A 21,027-nucleotide genomic window follows, 5' to 3' on the forward strand; every position below is an offset into this window, starting at 1 on the left:
ATATCTAAGTAAAAAAAATATTTTAACTTGAAAACAACAAATGTCAGAAAAAGGTTTAGGGCTCCTTCACATGGACGTGTTAGTGTACGGAGCCCGCTTTGCTCAGCGGGGGATCACTCCGTCGATCCCCACTGAGCAGGAAGATGATTGGTCCGTCTCTGCACACTGTGCAGGGACGAACCTGTCAGAGCGCCGCTCTCCCCTAAGGGGGATCGGATGAGGATGGACCTTAGAGTCTGTCCTCATCCGATCCTCAGACGGATGGAAAAGTAGGTTTTCTTCTGTCATACTTTTTCGGATCGGAGCAGGTCGGATGTCAGCGGACATTTCATGGCTGACATCCGATGCTCCATAGAGGTCTATGGAGCATCTGTTCAGGTCCACCTAAATAACTGACAGGCGGACCTGAACGGACAGTCCGTGTGAAAGAGGCCTTCGTTTTTAAGTGGTTAAACTTTTTTCACTTACAGTCTATTCCATTGACAAATTGTTACAATGTTTATACTTAAGTTCAACTGATAGAATGTTTTGATTCTTGGCAGACCGCCCAGTTTTTCTCTTCCTTTCTTTTGACTGCTGTGGCTTCAGAAGAGCAGAGAGAATTCTCTGCATAGAAAGAATTGTGAAACACTTTAGTCAAGATCGCGATAACGATTCTTGATGATTAATTGTGCAACTCTACTACATATCTTTGGTAAAAAAATAACTCAAATCAGTGTATATTATTTAGTCTTTGTAAAAGTTATAGGCCAATCTCTGAAAATTGATCACACCTGATGCACTGATGGCCTATCTCATTTCTTGAGACCCTAACAAGCCAGGAAAGTTCAAATACCCCCCATATTACTACTTTCTGGAAATAAAACATTCCAAGGTATTTAGTTAGAAGCATGGTGAGTTTTTTGAAGTTGTAATTTTTCCCATAATTCTTTGCAAAATCAAGATTTTTTTTTTCTTTATTTTTTTTTCACAAAATTGTTATATTAGCAGGTTATTTCTCACACACTGCATATGCATACCACAAATTACACCCCAAAACACATTCTACTTTTCCTCCTGAGTATGGCGATACCACATGTGTGAGACTTTACACAGAGTGGCCACATACAGAGGCCCAACATGCAGGGAGCGCCATCAGGTGTTCTTGGACCATAAATTACACATATCATTTCTTGACTACCTCTTACACTTTTGAAGGCCCTGGAGCACCAGGACAATGGAAACGCCCCAAAAATGACCCCATTTTGGAAAGAAAACAACCCAACGTATACTCTGAGGTATAATGAGTCTTTTGAACATGTCATTTTTTTTTATACAAGTTTTTGGAAAATGTGTAAAGAAAATGAAAACGCTTTTTTTTTTTTTTAACACAACGTTGTCCATTTACACAATATTTATAATGCATAGCATGTATATAGCAAAAAATACACCTCAAAATAGATTCTCCTACTCCTCCTGAGTACGGCAATACAACACACGGGAGACATTTCCTGAGCCTGACCATATAGAGAGGCCCAACATGCAGGATGCACCGTCAAGTGTTCTAGGGGCATAAATTTCAAATCTAATTTGACTACTTATTACACTTTTGTGAGGCACTGTAGTGGCATGGATGAGCTGTGGATGGGGATGGCTGATTATGGATGGGATGACTGAGCATGAATGAGTATGGCTGAGTACGGTCTGGTTTGGGTGAGTACGGCCGAGTGGGGCTGAGTATCACTGGGTATGGCGGAGTATGCAGGGATGGCAGAGTATGCAGGGATGGATGGATGTGGCTCTGTGTCACTGAGCAGCACTGTGGGCACTGCACATCCAGCCCACAGCGCTGCTGCCACTGATCTCTCCACCTCTCCTCTCACACTGTACCGATCGGTACAGAGAGGGGAGGGAGGAACCGGACGTGGCGCTGGTTTGTTTACATGTGATCGCTCCATCGTTTGACAGAGCGATCACGTGGTAAACAGCCGCTGTCAGTGGCCATTTACCGTGATCCTTGATGCTCCAGGTCCTCTGGACCCGGCGGTCATGGATACTCACATGTGCGCGATTCTGGGAGGTCATCATAGTACACCCTCCCAGAGTTATTGAACTGCCCTGTAGCCGTCATTCAGCTATGGGCCGGTTGTTAAGTGGTTAAAGGATAAGTTCAACTTTTTGGGCAGAATTTCTCTTTTCTTAATAGAAGTGGTTTCCATTGCCATTTCTGGCCCCGCCATCCCAATGTACTTTTCTCTCACTTCCCTCACCCACAGGATATTTAGAATCATGTCAGTTTATTTGTATTTTTGAATTGATTTTCAGATTCCATCACTTCCTGTAGCTTGTACCAGCATTCATTCCTGTTAAGTCATCTCCCAGAAGCCTTCACTTTGCATCACTGAAGAGGGCGTGATAGGGCATGTTCACCACTCTTAACCACACCTCCCTCATTACAATACTACCTTCCACCTACTCCATATACCATCTGGTTGTACAATCTCCTTTAGCTCTCCCATCTCCTATGTAGTACAAGGATCTGTCTGGATACAAATTGCATGGATTGGTCAGGGGTTTCCTCTATGCCTTAATTCTGGTTAATAGTAAAGGAAATTGTACAGAGATTGTACAATCCGATTGCATAGTGTATGGCCATCATTATATAAGTATATAGGAGGGAGCAGACAAAGGTACTCAGTTGTCGGACCCTGTTCACCTCTCCACATAGTGAGAACTCACATTCCTGCATGTGTTTGTTTTGGGTGTTTTCGAGCATTTTTACTTGTCATACATAGGGTAGTTCAGTTCACTTGAATGGGCTACCCTATACACGACAGACATCCCAGAGAAGTTCCAGAACTTTTTTGGAGCAGAGCTTGGTGCATTACTGCCATTTTTGGTGCATTTGCTGCACTTGGGGAGCCTTTAACATGTAATGACAACACAAGCATGATGCACATTTGCAGCATTTTTATAACACATGGAAAAGTACGTATGGACTATTGTCTTTATTCAACCTTACCTACTATGTATACATTTTCTGTTTGCCATGTGTCTGGAAACGTAGATGTAAATGGAGCCTCATTGTTGTGTAAACACATCAATTTAGTAGTGGGCGCACGTTTTTTGGCTTGTTTTTCCAGTGACATAGGGCAGCCCATTGATTTCAATGGGCTGTACTACACCTGGCAAAGTAGCTCATGGGACATTTTTGTATACATTCTACTCCATTTGTCACCTGTTATTTCGTGTGGTAAAATGTGTGTTTGCTTCTGTTTGATGTGACGTTAACAGTTAATAACACTGAAAGCGCAACTACAGTAGGTCATTTTAGGCATATAAATGTGGCGATACACTATACAATCTGATTGTACGATCTCTGCGCAATTGACTTTAGATTTACGAAAACTATATATAGTAATAGGAGGACACACCATCAATCCAATCACTCTGTATTCAATCAAGCAAGCTCTTACACTACATCAGAGATGTCCCATGGGCTACAGGCAGTCTGAGGCTATCTGAAGGGACGCTGGGGAAGCTAGGCAAATGCATGCATGGAGGAATACTGTGGCTGCTGTGAAAACTTAGTTGATGGGTAAAGGTGTGTTAATGAGGTCAGCTGGTAAACTCCTTCCTGTGTCTTACCGGCTTGTCTGGCTTTGTATTGTGAAGTTATCTGTGAAATATAGCCATGGGTGAGGTAGGGCCGTGTTTTCAAAATCAAAGAAAACTTGTATTTTTGTGCAACAGAGGTACATTAATGGTATATTGGTACATAGGGGAGCTGGATTTTTGAAGAAAAAAAAAAGGTGAACGTAGCCTTTAATGCAACAAGGAATATAATACAATCAATAACATAAAAGTAGAAGCCACACATCAATGACATTTCTTGGCTCAGTAAATTTAGTATTTAGCCATTTAAATAACACCTCTCATCCCTGCCTATAGACCAGTGATGGCGAACCTTGGCACCCCAGATGTTTTGGAACTACATTTCCCATGATGCTCCACTACACTGCAGAGTGCAAGAGCATCTTGGGAAATGTAGTTCCAAAACATCTGGGGTGCCAAGGTTCGCCATCACTGCTATAGACCATACTTTTCTGACATGGACTTAGTCATACAAGTCTTTCTCTATGACTAAGCCCGTAAGGGTGAAATAGGTCAGGGAGGGCTGATCACCAGCCAGGGATGAGTTGTGTTACTTCCATGGCTAAACAAAAAATGTACTTAGCCAAGTGATGTCATTGATGCAGCTTTCCTTTTATGTCAGTGTATTTTTACAAAGTGAAAAGGGGCTTCTTAGACCGCTGCCCAACTGGCTTTGCAACAAGGGGGCTTCTTAGACCGCTTCCCAACTGGCTTTGCAACAAGCTTTGGAAAACTTAAATTTACTGAAATCAGATCTTTACAAAACACAATCATACTGTTCTGTAAACCATTAGGTTATTGGTAAAGATGTACTTGTCTATACAAACATGAGAAATAATAAACAAGTTATTTTCCCCAACTATTAAAATACCATGGAAATATTTGACCTTTAATTTGCTTGTTCCAAATAAGTTTTCTTCCCCCCCCCCCCCCCTGCATATTCACAGAAATCACCAAGTTTCCAAGTTTGTGGGGTATTTTTAAAACTTCTATAATACAATAATTGAGGAAATTATTTTTAAACTGACTCTTGACCTCTGTGTTTAATAGACTCCTGCAGTAAATTTCTGATTTAATCCAGCTGAAAGTTATCTACTTTAAACATAATGAACAATTCTGGCTCTCTCATGACTGTGCTGTATCTAGCTACTCTGTGAGAACAGGATATGTCCAGTAAGCCCTCTGTTAATAAATACCCACAGAATGTTTAAGGTTTTAAACCAATCGATTAGTGTAGCTTTTTAGGCCCCTTTCACATGGGGTGGATCCGTTGGATGGACTTCGCTAACTCAGCGGGGGATCGCTCTCTTGATACCCGCTGAGCCGACGGATGACAGGCTGTCTCCGCCTTAAGGCATTGGCTTGATGTACAGTTTTTGTTTTTGTTCTAAGTTGGAGCCAAATTGTTTTTTTTATTTCATTTTCTCAAAGTGTGTTGTAGAGCATTGTGCTGTATTTATGCAGCGTGTTCCTACATACAGTACAGTGGATATAAAAAGTTTACACCCCTGTTAAATTGTGTGGGTTCTGTGACATGAAAAAAAAAAGAGAGATAAATAAGATAAATAATTTCACAACTTTTCAATGTAACCTATAAACTGTTCAACACAGTTGGAAAACAAACTGAAATCTTTTAGGTGGAGGGGAAGTAAAAATAAAAAACTAAAATAATATGGTTGCATAAGTGTGAGCACCCTTAAACTAATACTTTGGTGAAGAACCTTTTGATTATATTACAGCACTCAGTCTTTTTGGGTATGAGTTTATCAGCATGGCACATCTTGACTTGGCAATATTTGCCTACTCTACTTTGTAAAAACACTTCAATTCTGTTAGATTGCTAGGCATCTCCTGTGCACAGCCCTCTTCAGAGCACCCCACAGATTTTTAATCTGACTCAGGTCTGGGCTCCGGCTGGGTCGTTCCAAAGCTTTAATCATCTTCTGGTGAAGCTGTTCCTTTGTTGATTTGTATTTATGCTTTGGTCGTTGTCATGCTGAAAGATTAAGTTCCTCTTCATTTTCAGCCAATATTGACTGTTATTTGAAACTGTTCCTAATTCCCTCTACCTTGACTAAGGCCCCTGTTCCAGCTGTAGAAAAACAGCCCCAAAGCACAATGCTGCCACCACCATGCTTCACTGGTGTTTTCTTCTCGTCTTTTCATCGATTTTGGAGGGACGCCCAGTTCTTGGTAATGAACTTTATTTGGGGTTAACCAAAGGCACTTTAAATAATGGCCGGTGTGCATTGATTCTCTATTTTACATGAGTTTAAATGTGATTGCTTAATTGTGAACATAGCTACATCCCCAGTCTGAAGAGAGTGTGCACACATTTATGGACTCTAAAAGATTTCATTTTTTTTTTTTCAATTGAGTTGTACAGTTTATAAGGTCACATTAAAGGTGGAAAAAGTTCAGAAATTATTTCTTTGTGACATTTTTTTTTTTACATCACAGAAATCTGACATTTTAACAGGGGTGTGTAGACCCCTGCATTTGCTCCCCCTGCCAGTGAGTCTCTCTGCCACTGTTACGTTTTGTGTAAGATATGAATAAATGTAAAATCTATCTGGATGAGTTAAAACAGCTTCCATATATAGTGATTGTTGCCATTGCTGTATTACAAACATTGAAAGCTCATTGTGAATCTTTTAAAAAACAAGGTTCTTAAACTCTGTGGTAATGCATTTTCAGGAACTGCTGTGGTGGTGGAGGGGCATCGCTTTGGCTCTTTTGTCCCTCTCGCACTGCCAGCATGGAGGAGAATCATGTGGAACTTCATAGGTCCTGGCAGGCACAGGGGGCACCAGTATATTGGCAGTCTGGCAGCGTGACTTGGGAAGAGTTTGAGGAGCTCAAAGAGGAAAAATAATAAAAAAGCAAAAAACAGTATGTGCATGCACGTTCTGTTAACATCTTATTTATCAAAACAAAGTTTACTTCAATGTAAATTTAAAAGATCCTTACTAACGTTGAAGTAGTGTAGTGAGTTGGCAAAGATTGAAGACGCATGGAGGAGCTCAGCTATGAGGCAAAATTAGAGGAACTGTATTTTCTCTCGAGATTAAAGGGGATAAGATTATCATGTATAAATTTATAAGTGGTCCATAGAGTGAACTTGGTGTCGAGTTATTCACTTTGTCAAAACTGAGGACAAGGGGCCACTCTTTACGTCTAGAGGAAGAGAGGATTAGGCTGGGTTCACACTGTTGCCAATTGGATGCGGGGTTCCCCTCATCCAATTCATGTGTCATGAGATTGTGACCGACTCTCTATGGAGCTGGTTCACACATCTGCGGAGCAGCTCCAGTGCAAATTGTACAGGAGTCCTGTTCATCTTCTGGTCCATTTCAGGTCTGAGGTCAGACAACATTTTTGGCTGAAATCGGACCTGAAACGGTGAATGGTGATGCACAGGACCCCTACTGTGAGTAGCTCTGCATGGAAGTGTGAACCCAGCCCGAATCTCCCATTACGGAAAGGTTTCTTAACAGTAAGAGCTGTGAAAATGTGGAATAGATTCCCTCAAGAGTTGGTTCTGGTCAGCTCAGTAGATTGCTTTTAAAAAGGCCCGTTTTCTTTCCTAAATGTACATAATAGAACTGGATACTAACATTTATAGGTAAAGTTGATCCAGGGAATATCCAATTGCCTCTCGGGGGATCAGTAAGGAATTTTCCCCCCAGCTGGAGCAAATTGAATCATGCTTTGCTGGTTTTTTTTTTTGCCTTCCTCTGGATCAACTGTGGATATAGGATTGTGTATATGGGATTGTATGCTAGTTGATTTTCTCTTTTTATAGGTTGAACTAGATGGACTTGTGTCTTTTTTTTTTTTTCAACCTGAAATTATGTAACTATGAATTGCAGGTTTTAGCACTAACCAATTGAAACCACTGATGTTTACAATTATATCCTTAAGGCTAGGTTCATATTGCAGCAATGCGGGAATGCCGCGAATCCGCGGCGGGTTCCCTCATCGCATACCTCCCGGCGGCAGTTCACACTGCCCTATGCGAACTGCTGGGAGTGTCAGTGAAACGTTAATGACACCCCCAGATCAGTTCGCATATCGCAGTGCGATCTGCAAACTCGGACAGGAATCGAATCGCATGGTGTGAACACCCATGCGATCCGATTCTGCTGCGGACCAAAAAAAAGGGTCCTGTGCGAGTTTGGGCCGTGTGCGATGCGAATTCAGCCATACTATCTGTATGGCTGAACTCGCATCGCACAGAGATCGGATGTGATTTGCACTGCAGTGCGGTGCGAATCACATCCGTTCTCATAAACCGCTGCAGTGTGAACCCAGCCTAAAGGAAACCTAATGAAGTACAAAGTACTGTTTCAATATACAATATTGACTTATTAGCATTTCTTAACCCAAAAGCAAAAATGTCTTTAACTTTGGGTAGAGTGGAGAAGGGTTGGACTTTGTCAGGCTTTTATTGTTGTCTCTCTTAGGGAGATGATTCACCTCTCTGTAGCAGTGATCATTATCACAGAGAAAGAAGGTGAAGGGAAATTCCAAAATGTTAGATTTGTCTTCAGAACAAAAGGTAAGGAGGAATGTTTCAATCTGGACACCTGGTCCAGTGATAAGAGGGTATTTCCCCTCACTTTGGGGGATTTTGTCTTACTTCTCTCTTGTTCTCACTTGCTTATCATGGACAAGAAGTGAGGAAACTTTACAATTGCCTGCCATTGCTTTTAAGGCACACATTCTACTTTAACAAAGCTACAAAGTTTCATGTTACAGCCAAGCTCCAGGTAGATATAAAATACGCAAATGAATACAGCTTTCTATTCATTAATACAGCAATACATTTATTTTTTGAAATACCGGTAGTGTTTGAATGTGAACCTGAGTTGGTGTAAGCCTTTGGCAGTCCCTGTACATCAGAACTTAGAGATGGGAGAGCAGTTGTGCCAATGTGTTAGCAAGGGACTTGACAGGAAGAGAGAGCAAAATAACAGAGGTGAACTCATTTTGTGTATTCTTCTTTCATTGTTCAATTGTACACCTTAAAAAAAAAAAAAAAAAGAATGAATGCACAACCTTTTGCAGGTAAAAAAAAATGTTTATTTTTTGCTCTGCCACCTGTATGGCATTGTTCCGCAATCAGCACTGTCTTACCTGTACCTCTGATACGGGTAGGCAGTTACTGAATGGCAAGAAAAATCAGTGGACTGTGAAAGCACTCAGCAGCGCCCTCGCAGTTTCGTTGAACACTACAAGTTGTCTGCCATGGAGGATGATGGTAGATGTGGTTCTCTGATTCACAGAAGCCTGTGAATGAATAACGCGGCCATGTGAGCGGAGCCCTACAGCAGCATGGTGTTTTTAATTTGTAAGTGTGAGGAGCAGATCCCCCTCCCACTGTCACAAGAAGGTGGGGTCAGGGGGAAGGGGCATAGGAGGCAAGTGCTAGAGCATTTTAGATGGTCCACCCTAAATACTGGTAGAACACACAACATATTCCAAAAGGTGAACTTATCCTTTACCGACAGCAGAGAAATTGCAGGTCTCCTGCCCTTTTTCTGCCACTTTAGCTATTTTCCTAGAGTTCAGCTTTAATTACATTGTGGAATCAAGTCACATTAGTGAAATGTCTTTTTAAATGTGTAAATTCATTATGATTTTGTTTTTCTAACTGCTAACAAAACATAGTGGGCAATTTTATTACTTAATATTTTACCAATAATGCCTAGTTTACACAGGGCATACTACAGTTTGTCTGCATGAGGGCTGTGTTTATCTGCACATGTGTTCCTTAAATTCTTTTAAAAATGGAGTCCCATTGATGTCAGTTGGGATGCAGCTGCTGCACAGACAGCCACTGCTCTCAATTTGAGATTAGAGCGGGAAGTGCATTCGGGACCGTGCACCCGCACAGATGTCAAATTGGAAGCAACAGCTGTATTTGCGCAATCAGTGCGTCCCAATTGAAATCAATGGGACTGCCAGCACCTGCGCACTCCATTGTGGGTAAACCCTGCCCTTGCACGGGAGTACACTGTAGTATACCCCATGTGAATGAGGCCTACGTGTCGAAAGATTTTTTTATGCTGCTTATGTGAATGTTTTCATTGGTCTAATTCTGTCAAATCTGAGAAAGTTTACACATACAAGAGAATGACTTCTACTAATGCCAGAGATATTTTGATTGATGCTCAACAATGTGTCCACTCTTACACTTGCACTGATATTTAAAAAATACTGCTTTCTTAAATCTATAAAAATATATAATGTTTTGGGGGTTTTTTGTCTTTAAAGTGGTTATAAACCCTCACATATACCCAGTAAAGTGATCAGCCTGAGATGATAAACAGGGATGAAAAAAATCTTCATACATAAGTTTTACATGTATGTCTGGGGTCTTCAGCTTTATATACTGTTTAGAAAGTGCACGTTGTATAGGGAGATTTTCTCTTCCTGGTTAGCACTGCAGTGAAGCCTGGACATACAGCCAAGACAGCTGATTGGAGAAAAGGCACACCCCCCCCCCCCCCCCCCTCTCCTCATAGGTAGAGACTTTTAGAGCTGATCGTTGAATGGTATAGGGCTTTGCTAATCTATTTTTATCATCCTCCCCAACACAAAACTCCGGCTGCTTTTATCATATGTGGCAGGGAAATTGTCAGGAGTTGGGTTGATAACAGAAGAGCGGGGCAGGGGACAGCTACGGGACATATCGCTTTGAAGAGAGATAACAAAACATTGCAGATATTTATGCCCAGCTCAAATTTCATAAATCGAGTTTACATCTACTTTAACTATAACATATATTCTCTAAATTACTTCATTGTAACCTCTTTGTAAACAATAGCCATAGTGCGCAATACTAATGGTAATTGTATCATTCACACTTCTTGCACCTTGCTTTTACTGTGTTGTAAATGTGAAAACAACTTACATGCAGACACAATGAGGATGACTGTATTCCTAAAATATGACCGGATAGGCACGTAGTAGCAATGCTGGTCATTGCAAACAAAGGTTCCTCTCTTTGCCTGGTTTCTGGCTATGTGAATAATGGCAATGTACAGCACACTGATTGTCAATATAGGGGCAAGAACTCCTCCACTGAGCAGCATCACACCATACGCTGTGGTTGAAGAGTTGAATAAGGGCAAACACATGTAGACATCACTGCTGAAGCTGTATTCTCCAAACCCCATGAATGGGAAAAGAGAGACTATTAAAGCATAGATCCACAACAATACCAAGATAATCCAAATCCGCTTCTTGGTGATCATTTGAGCATAACGCAGAGGAAAGCAAATCTCTGTAAACTTGTCAATAGTGGCCCATACCAAAGAGTTCAGTGAGGCCACCTGTAGAAAAACAAATAGGAATCCTAACAGTTTACAAGCAATATTGTTCATAGAAAAAATGCCTCCCCCCAGCAGGCTGCTGTATACAGCAACTGGAATAACACTTATTCCCAAAATCAAGTCACATAGGCTGAGGTTCAGGGTGAGGGCCCACGTGTCTGTGCGCAATTTCAAGTGCGATGCAAATAGTAAGAGTAGGATGAGGTTTGCTCCCACAGCACCAATGCTGGTAGTGATCATGAGCACAGTATAAATATGCAGTATAGCTGTCATCTTTTGCCCTGGAAATCGGCCAGGAATTTTATTTCAGGTACTCTATCCACTTGTCACCATTCTGCCTGTAAGGGGTTAGAAAAGAGATGAAGTTCAGAAACAAGTGTTCATCACATACAAACTGAAGTTTATGTTGGGTCTGTCTACCCAAAAGTGATATTTGCACAAACAAGGAGATGTCAAGAGTAAACAGCCTTTCTTTTTATTTGGGGGAGGGGGACCAAACCCTATAAGTTGGTGATTTGTTTGCATGTGCATCTTAGTTTAAGCTGTCTCTGCCTTAAGGCTCCATGCACACTGGAGCTCATAAACTGCAGTTTATTGGAGTTTGGCCGTTTTTTTTTTAAAAGCCCATAAACTCCACTCCATGTTAGCCTATGTGTCCATGCACATATGGAAGTTTTTTAGCTTTAATAAGCAGTGGAGTTTATGGGCTTTTTTCTGAATGCCAGAAATTTGCATTCAAAGGGCAGTTTTTCACCGCCAAAAAAAAAACGACAAACGCTCATAGACGCGTATAAACGCTCATTAACGCGTTAATTAGTGTTCAGCATTCTATTTTTTCAATGCATTGTGGGAGTTTGGAATGCACTGTGGGATTTTTGGAGTGTCCTCTGTGTATTTTTATTGAAAACGCCTATAAACGCTAACGCTAGTACAAAACGCTGTTAAAAGCACGTTTTTCAACCAGCGTTTTCTTCCAGCAATCTGGCTTCCAGAAAAAGCTTTTTTGAGCTTCAGTGTGCATGGAGCCTTAGTCTAACTACTTACTTTGTGACCCAATGTATGAATAATTTATATGATTTAAGACTCTATGATCATTCCTATCTCTTTAATAATAATTGACAACCCAAAGTGAATTTTGGATACACATTCAATGCCATCTGTTAGGAACCTACTGCACAATGAATACTGTTTATTTTGACTGTGCTAATGACATTGAGGGCAAAGTTAATAGAATTGCTGGAGAGCAAGCATGATATTACTATCAATGTTGTTTTATTTAATAACTCCCGTTATTTACTTAAATGATTAAATGTAATATTTTATCCTAGGTGATCATCAGTCTGTGCAGTAGCAGAAGTGGTAGCGATTCACTTTTATATATAGCCCTGGATACTAGCAGGAAGTTAGTGTAATGTTGTACACTTGTGCCAAGGAAAAGGTTTTTAGGCTTTATTTATCATCTCATGTCCTTTAAATAGATTTTATAGATAAATCAATAACCGACTTTAACAATCGACCGCTGGTAGAATGTTTTGAGCTGCTAGCCAAAAACGTATTGAAATAAACATAATGCAAGCCTTTCTATGTGATCTGTATAGTGCAAAGGTTTTGGCAAAGTTTGTTCCTACTTTTTTTCTGTTTTAATAAAAAGTTATTTGTTTTCCGCATGTATTTTTAAAGACTAATTTCTGAATTCGAGGATTAGCTTTTATTATGACTACCAGGGCAAAAAATTGGTGTTCTGATAAAGCAATAGTATCTGCATCCCTATTTATGTAAGCAAACCTTAGGGAGTATCTCACCAAAAGTGAAACCCCTAATAGAGGTAATTTACTAAAATGTGATCTGTATCTCATTTACTTAAGCCCCGGACCATTTTGCAGGCCAAACACCAGAGCTTTAAGTTTTGACAATTGCGCGGTCGTGTGGCGTGGCTCCCAAACAAAATTGTCCTTCCCCCCCCCCCCCCCCCCCCCCACAAATGGAGATTTCATTTGGTGGTATTTGTTCACCCCTGCGGTTTTTATTTTTTATGGCATAAACAAAAAAGCGCAACAATTTTGAAAAAAATGTATTATTTTTTTACATTTTGCTATAATAAATATCCCCCAAAAATATATAAAAAATGTTTTTCCTCAGTTTAGGCTGATATGTATTCTTCTACATATTTTTGTTAAAAATCGCAATAAGCGATTGGTTTGCGCAAAAGTTATAGCGCTTACAAAATAGGTGATAGTTTTATGGCATCTTTATTAGTTTTTTTTTATTTTTTTTTTTTTACTGGTAATGGCAGTGATCAGCAATTTTTATCCTGACTGCGACATTATGGCAGACACATCGGACATTTTTGACACCTTTTTGGGACCATTGTCATTCATATTACATTCAGTGTTATACAAATGCACTGATTCCTGTGTAAATGACACTGGCAGTGAAGGGGTTAACCACTAGGTTGCAGTGTAGGGGTTAAGTGAGCCCTGGGGAGTGTTTCTAACTGGGGGGGGGGGGCATGGCTGTGTGTGACATGTCACTGATCTCTGCTCCGATCACAGGGAGCAGAGATTAGTGACAGTCACTAGGCAGAACGGGGAGATGCTTGGTTACGTTAGCATCTCCCTGTTCTTCCTCCCTGTGAGACTCACTGAGGTTCCAACCAGCGTGCGTGCAGCTGGCGGTGGCGATGAGATGGCAAGGCAGTAAATTTAAAGGGACATACCTGTACGCCCATTTGCCTGTCCGTACCATTCTGCCGACGTACATCGGCGTGTGGTGGTCGGCAAGTGGTTAAAGCCTCCGTGCTGCCATGATAGAAGGGAACGACAAAATCATATGGTCTCGCACAGACCCAGAATTTCCAACCGAGATTCCCATTGTAAAAGAAAGGGCTGCACTACAATGATGTCCCAAAAGCCTGACACAGCTACTTTATGTATGATGATGAGTTTTATCTCCAGAGACTTGGTGCTTCTTTGGGCATGAAAGCCGCACTGACATGCCCACCTGTTTATGGGTTGGTGGGAGGAGCGCCATGTCTTTGGAGATAAAAATCCATGCAGGGATAAGATTGTTTTTTTCGCTACATTGACAATCTAATCTTTATTGTCAATCAAGGAGTCTTAATGAATTATTTCTTGACACATTTAATTGACAACACATAATTTGAGGTGTATAGGAATGGAATGAATCAAAGGTATTGTGTAAATTTCACATTGTCTGGCCAGAGCTTACTGGATGGTGTGCTTGGATGAGATGAAGGTAATCATGATAGATCATTATTGTACTGCATATCATTGCATCTGATTAAATAAAACCTGTACAATAAAACATTTTTAGAAAAAAGAATGTGCCAGAGGAGACTCGGGGCTGAAAAATTTGTTGGAGAGCTGTTCTGTGTGCACCGTCTGCTACCCCCCCTGTTGTTCCCCCTCTCCTCCTGTGCTCTCAGGGAAAAAAAGTCTCCTTGCTAGCAGCGTGGTTGGAAAGTGGAGGGAGAGTGAGCTGTCTGACTACACTGCTCAGCAACCACTGCACTGATTTGAAAGGGATAAAGCATTAATTACACAGGGTCCTCTGGGAGACTCGGCAAAGGTTTTAAAATTTGCTGATATTACTTCTACAATAAAATCTTTACAGGCAGTTTTTTTTTTTTGTTGGAAGTTACCTTGACTTTTACATCTGGTAGAAAATTAAAGGTTACTGGCTTTAGTGTATTCTTAGCCCTCACTCAGACAAAGATCTGCTATCTGTGCCGTCTGTACCCAGAGAGTCTTTCCATTTTGTATCTGTCTTATCTGCCTCTCTTCTCAATCTGTTTAATCCCTTAAACAAACCATCATGTATCTCAAGCTTTACGGTTGGGTAGAAAGATGGTCCACTACCTTGGCTCTGGCCTTTCCAAATCAGATTTTAGTTTTCAAAGCCAATTTTCTCTGTGAATGTGCTCCCCGATCTGTAGACTACTTTTGCATCTCTTTCACTTCATTACAACTCCTCATTGCAAATTATCCTCTTCTAATTCATTCCTAAATCCTCTATTAAATTCTTGGAAAACAGGTGTCTCTTGCATGTAACAGATTAATGCAAAGTGGTCTTCCTACATAAAGTAATAGTTCTACCTATAACTGTATCTTGATAACTATATTACCAAAACAACATCTGTGTAGAAATCAGGTACAGATTGGGCATACATTATTCAAATAACCACATATTACCATAAAATACTCCCTGTGGGTTCTCATAGATACACCCGCTATTAGGGTATTGCTTCTATTGCTTCAGGTCAACCCATTTCTTTGTCCACTAATGAAATGTTTTTAGATTTGTGACTAAGCCCATATTTTCTAGTGATCTGATTTCTCCCCATGTTCATGAGTATGTGATAAATGCTTGCCCTTGAAACCTTCTGCAACACTATTTTTTAGACTAATCAAAGACATTTTGCCTTTCACCAGTTCTGAAAGACTGCCTGAATAATCCCAACACTTCTGGGTTGATCCAATATAATCACTATTCGCTAGTGCTAGGATTTATAAGACACACACCAGCTGCTGTATGCAAATCCTCAAACTTGGTGCCCAAAAATATTAATTATCATTAATGCAGCACTAAAATGTGCCTTATTCATTAACCAATATATATCATACAACATTGATTATTAAAGTGTCTGTGCATTGATAACCTCCCGGAAGTGATGTGGGTACCCCTGGAATTAAGGTCTGAATAGAAAGCCACTCGCACAGGTGGTCTGTGGAGTTGGCATCTCTGCAGGAGGTAATGCTTGACAAACCGATATACTTAAAAATGCATTTTGTACTGTGAGTGGACATTGCTGTATGTGATTTTAATGGGGAGGTTTTAATAAAAAGATAAAAGGGTTTTACTCAATAGAGCCCTTTCTTCTTTCCATTGAACTCTCTATGTGAGCTGAGATATATTTGTCAAGGAGTGGATGTGGTCCTGGCTGGGGAGTCGAAGTGGCTCTGGAAGATTGTATCCCCTTGGAAAACAAAAGCGCTTAAAGTCTTTAGTCATTTTTTAAACTTTTCATATTTTTAACTTTGGATAGTAAAACATTTTTTTTCTGCCAGTAAATACCTTATACAGCCCACTTCTTCTTTCTTGTCTGGTCATTAGTCTTATGACATTATGCATCTCTCTCTCTCTCTCTCTCTCTCTCTCTCTCTCTCTCTCTCTCTCTCTCTCTCTCTCTCTCTCTCTCTCTCTCTCTCTCTTGCATGGGCAAGTTATTAATGCAAAGTTAATGGTTAAGGCACTTTTTAGCGCTGTATATGTGGTAAATAATGCTTCTGGGTTGATATTGCGTATATATCCAGTCCCTGGCTGTCATACTTTTTAGAGCTTGCATTTTTGAGTGGAACTTGAAAGGGATTTTTATTCCCGAATAATTATAAAAAAGTGAAAAGCAACATAGTTTAGTGCCATCAAATGCTCTAAAATGTTAATTAAGTATAGAATCGCTGTTCTAGTATTTTATATCTGTGTGCATAGTTTGACTGCCCTTCTAATTACTATTTTTGTTAATTTGTTTTAATCCATGATTTTGTACACTTCATTATACAAGAGGGATCCCCATGCAGTGCTTTTGCTTTATCAGGTTGCTCTTTTTGCTCCTATCAGCTAAATGCCAATCCCTGGATGCCAAAGTCTTGTCTCCTCTTTTTTTTTAGCATATATCTAAAGCCAAAACCTTTTATTTTTTTTTTATTTTTTTTGTGTCTTTGTTCATGATGCTTACTACTTCACAGATTGAACAAAAGTATTTGTTTAAACAGATTGCTCTATCCAGGCCTCCCTTAACACAAGTGCTATAACCATATGTTGTGATTCCATACTATGTTTTCCTCCTGTAATTGATATAACACAAAACTGTTTTGTATCCTTTCTCCTGTTTCTGTGCTTTAGCAACAGTGCTAATATGTTTGACCTCACGTTGTCAGTTTTTATTAGGCATGCTTTATGCTTCATTGTAACTCCTGAAAGCTAATTTTTTTCCTCCTTTACTACTCTACTTACCTCTGTAGTGAACCATATTGTTTTTTCTTATGTCTGTCATGCAATCTAATTCAGGACTCAAAATTTCAAGTCCTAAGCTACTAGCCAGGCGGTTGTAAACTTCAGTTGCTTACTTGTACCTATAGGCACTGTAAATATTACCTAAATGTGCACAGTTTAGGACATTTTTGCTCTATATTTAGTCGATGACCAAGCTCTGAAGGAACGGCCATCCTGTGCCATAAATGGCATCTCTACCGTGCATGCACAGGAGAGATGTCGTCATCACGGCTCTGGCCAATAACACAGCTGGAGTCCGCTGACCTGGAAGTAAAACCGGGTGAAGATGGAAGTGGCCTCCAGTGATGACATTGCATTGCTGGAATTACTTCATTTTCAGGTACGTTTCACATATTGTGCTAATATGTGACGCATACTAACACATTATGCCTTTACCTTGCAGGTCAGAAAAAAAAGGGGCCCAGCGGTTTAGAACCACTTTAAGAGTGACTCGCCACCAGTTCCCCTGACCCTAAGTCCGCTTCTAAACACTCCCACTTTAATGATCTCATGAATTGACACTGTTGAATGTTTTATGCAGAAATAAGTTACAAAAATAAACATTAACCACAACTTTATCAGTCCTGACCCATCAGGGCAGCCTCATCAGTACCCATTAATACAGCCTATCCATGCCTATCAGCTCAGCCACATCAGTGTCCATCACTGCCACCTATTCAGTGCCCATTAGTACAGCACAGAGATCACAGGGAGGAGAGCCGGCCGGCTCACACAGAGAGTGTGCTGTTTACCATAGGAGCCGGGTCTTTGACAGCCGCCAGCGTTTCAGATCCAAGCTGTGTCACAGAAGGAGTTCCCCTCTCTGTGATCCAGGCAGTTCCTGGCCGATCGTTGGAAGGAGAATCGGCTCCCATTCAACCCCCCGATGAGGCTCCACACCCGCCCTCAGCTTATTTCCACTTGCCAAATGCAAGCAGGAGAGTGGAAATTTTGACGGCTGCCTCCTGGATGGAACACTACCCCCTGATTACTGACTTCTGTCATTTTACTCTGACCTTTTACTATTTGTTTTTTAAGAAATCTACCCATTTCAACAACATTTGTCTTTTTTTTTTTTTTTTTTAATCCAAAACTTCTGTAATTTGTATATGATTTTTCAGTTTTTGTTCTAATATTAAACCAAAGTTGGGTTCAAAATCAGGAAGACACATGTCAGAAAGTTTCAAATAGTTCATTTGTTTTTTTAATTTAATCTTTCATGTATAGTTTGTACTCATGGTTATTTTCCAGTTATATACATGGTAAATTTTGAGGCAGTGTTATCCCTGTGATTGTATTGGGGAAAACCGTTGAACGTTTCAACCAAAATGCTTATTTACTGGTCCTTTCCTTTTACTCTTTTGCAAACTCAACTATAAACGCATGGTGATTATATTTGGATCCAGTTCTACAATCTCTGAACTATGTCATCATAAGAAAGGCTGAAATATTCAATTTTATATACTTTTTGCATCCTGAAGTAATCTATTGGTAGCTGTCAGTGCTGCCAGTGTTTAATGATACTCCGACACTAAAATCTGTCATACTGATCCTTTCCTTTTACTCTTGAGTTTTTAGAGGAGATTTTGCAAGCTCATCTTTAAACTGCATGGTGAGTGTATATTCAAATCCTAGTCCCATGATTTCTATTTAATCCATGTCAATATAAGGGTCATTCGCCCAAAAGAATAATCTTGCTGTTACTAGAAGTTGTATTTGTCACAGTAGTCATAGACATTGCTTTTTAAGTGATTTACATTGAGATAACAAAACTGATTTTAGCCCTGAGGAAATATGTAATTATGCACACATGGACATTTAACAGTTATTATTAAAACTCCTTGGAGACAGCAAATTCATAAGATCCTAAGCCTGTTGTGCTATGTGTTTGCTACAAATCTTTTTTTTTCCACCGGTGTATTTAACTGTATACCAAGAATTGACATTATAAGAACAAAACTAATATTAAACAAATGGCATGCTTAATGAAAAAAACTGACTTACCGGCCTGCAGGTTTACCGTGGATGATTCAGAAGTTAAATGTAGAATGTAGAATTCTTGAAGGGATGGCTTATGGGATTCTGCAGGTGTTGGATACCGGCATTTCCTACACTTGGGTGGACAGTTGTATAAAGGACATCTATGGATCAGTAATCGTGACATGCAGCATCCTGTTTTATCCAGTGTTTGCTAGCTGACGGAGGCATACAAGTGTCTAAGCCCTAGAGACCGAGACTCCAACTATTCCATCTGCCTGTGCATTTTTTATGGCGGGGCATCCTCCTCAATTTCCTTCTCGCTCTATTTTCAGGAGCAATGTGTAGTGTAGCAACACAACCAGTGACTGTAATTTCACATGATGTTTTATTACACTGATTATATTTGATGTCTGTCAATTTAATAGTGGCTCAGTTAATTAGTGGAGATGGCGATGTGTTATTCCTAAGAGTAATTTCCATGTCACAAGCATAACAATTATGTGACCGATAGTAGAGTGAGTGCTGGGAGCAGAGTTTCTATAAGGTCTAAAACGACTGAATTGTGGCTTTAGATAAAAGCTTTAGATTGTAAATGGTTACTTGAAAAGCAGTGGTTTGCTATTAAGAGTCTCTTTATGGGAGTCTTCACAATTGTTCCTAACATTGAGCAGTTATAAGTGTTCCTTTCTCTAAATAGACAAGCTTTTATTTCAATCTGGTCACTCCCTTATTGCAACTCATGTATTTTATGTAATTCCTATGGATTACAGATGTTCCCCTACATACAAAAATTGTATGTAGGGAAACAATCAGACATTGTCGTTCTTCAGATTAGTGAAGACAGAAGGAAGAAAGGTGTTTGCTGTAGGTTTGTATGTTTGTGTATTACTTTGCATTTTTTACTGTGCGCATCTACTGAATGCCACATATGATAACAGATATACAGTCCAAAACATTTCAAGAATTGTAATATTTTGATACTTCCTGAAATTTGATGGAAGTGCTGTTAACTGCTTTATTGGATGTAGTAAGCCAAAAATTGACAGTCAGCTCTTTAACCACTTCAACCCCAGGAGATTTTACACCCTTCCTGACCAGAGCACTTTTTACAATTTGGTACTGCAATGCTTTAACTGACAATTGTGCGGTCATGCAATGCTGTACCCAAACAAAATGTGCCCCCTTTTTTCCCCACAAATAGAGCTTTCTTTTGGTGATATTTGATCACCTCTGTGGTTTTTATGTTTTGCGCTATAAACAAAAAAAATAGAGCAACAATGTTGAAAAAAAAACAAAACCATATTTTTTACTTTTTTCTACAATAAATATCCCCCAAAATGTTTTTTTAACCACTTACGAACCGCTGCGCGCCGATATACGTCCTAAGTTTGAAAAGGAATATCGTTGTTGTGGCAGCAGCTAGCTGCCATAACCCTAGTATCCTCTTCTTCGGCCAGTGGTCCGCTTTCCGATAAGAGTGGTCTCTGTGGCGGATTCGCCACAAGATCACTTTCATCGGTGGCAGGAGAGGCCCCCCCCCCTGCCACGCTCCACTGCCCTCCGCCGCTTACTGAGGCCGGCAGCGGCGATCGGATGTTGTCCCTTGCGTGACATGGAGATGAGTGAGGGGAAGATGATCCCCACCCATCTCCATGTCATTGCAGGGCGGAAACTACGTCAAAACGTCACTTTCGCCCATAGCTCTTAAAGAGCCATTTTTAAAAAATTTTTTTTTTTAAATGACTTTTTTTCTTTTTTTTTTTTTTTTTAGGGAACAGTGTAAAAATAAAAAAAATGTAAGCGCGCCCCGTCCCGCCGAGCTCGCATTCAGAAGCGAACGCATACATGAGTAGCGCCAGCATATGAGAACGTTATTCAAACCACACGTGAGATATCGCTGCAATCGATAAAGCGAATGCAATAATTCTAGCCCTAGACTTCCTCTGTAAACATGCAACCTGTAGAATTTTTTAAACATCGCCTATGGATATTTTTAAGGGTA

General features: G+C 40.2%; 2 protein-coding genes across 3 annotated transcripts in view; one reads left to right on the plus strand and one right to left on the minus strand.

Annotated features, from left to right (window-relative positions):
- LOC143943216 (adenosine receptor A3-like) overlaps positions 1 to 19,329 on the minus strand; it is a 33,857-nt gene extending 14,528 nt beyond the window's left edge. Inside the window, exons 1-2 of the mRNA XM_077464833.1 lie at positions 19,050 to 19,329; positions 10,553 to 11,311 (exon numbers count right to left, since the gene is read on the minus strand). Of these exons, the coding sequence (XP_077320959.1) occupies positions 10,553 to 11,246 (694 nt within the window). The 5' untranslated portion in view covers positions 11,247 to 11,311; positions 19,050 to 19,329. The remainder of the gene's footprint in view (positions 1 to 10,552; positions 11,312 to 19,049) is intronic.
- SEC23A (SEC23 homolog A, COPII component) overlaps positions 1 to 21,027 on the plus strand; it is a 256,161-nt gene that overhangs the window by 144,864 nt on the left and 90,270 nt on the right. The gene's annotated exons all lie outside the window — the stretch shown is intronic.

The sequence above is a fragment of the Lithobates pipiens genome, unplaced genomic scaffold (assembly GCF_037356315.1).
Source record: "Lithobates pipiens isolate NorthernLeopardFrog02 unplaced genomic scaffold, aLitPip1_a1.2 Scaffold_30, whole genome shotgun sequence".
Taxonomy (NCBI): Eukaryota; Metazoa; Chordata; class Amphibia; order Anura; family Ranidae; genus Lithobates; species Lithobates pipiens.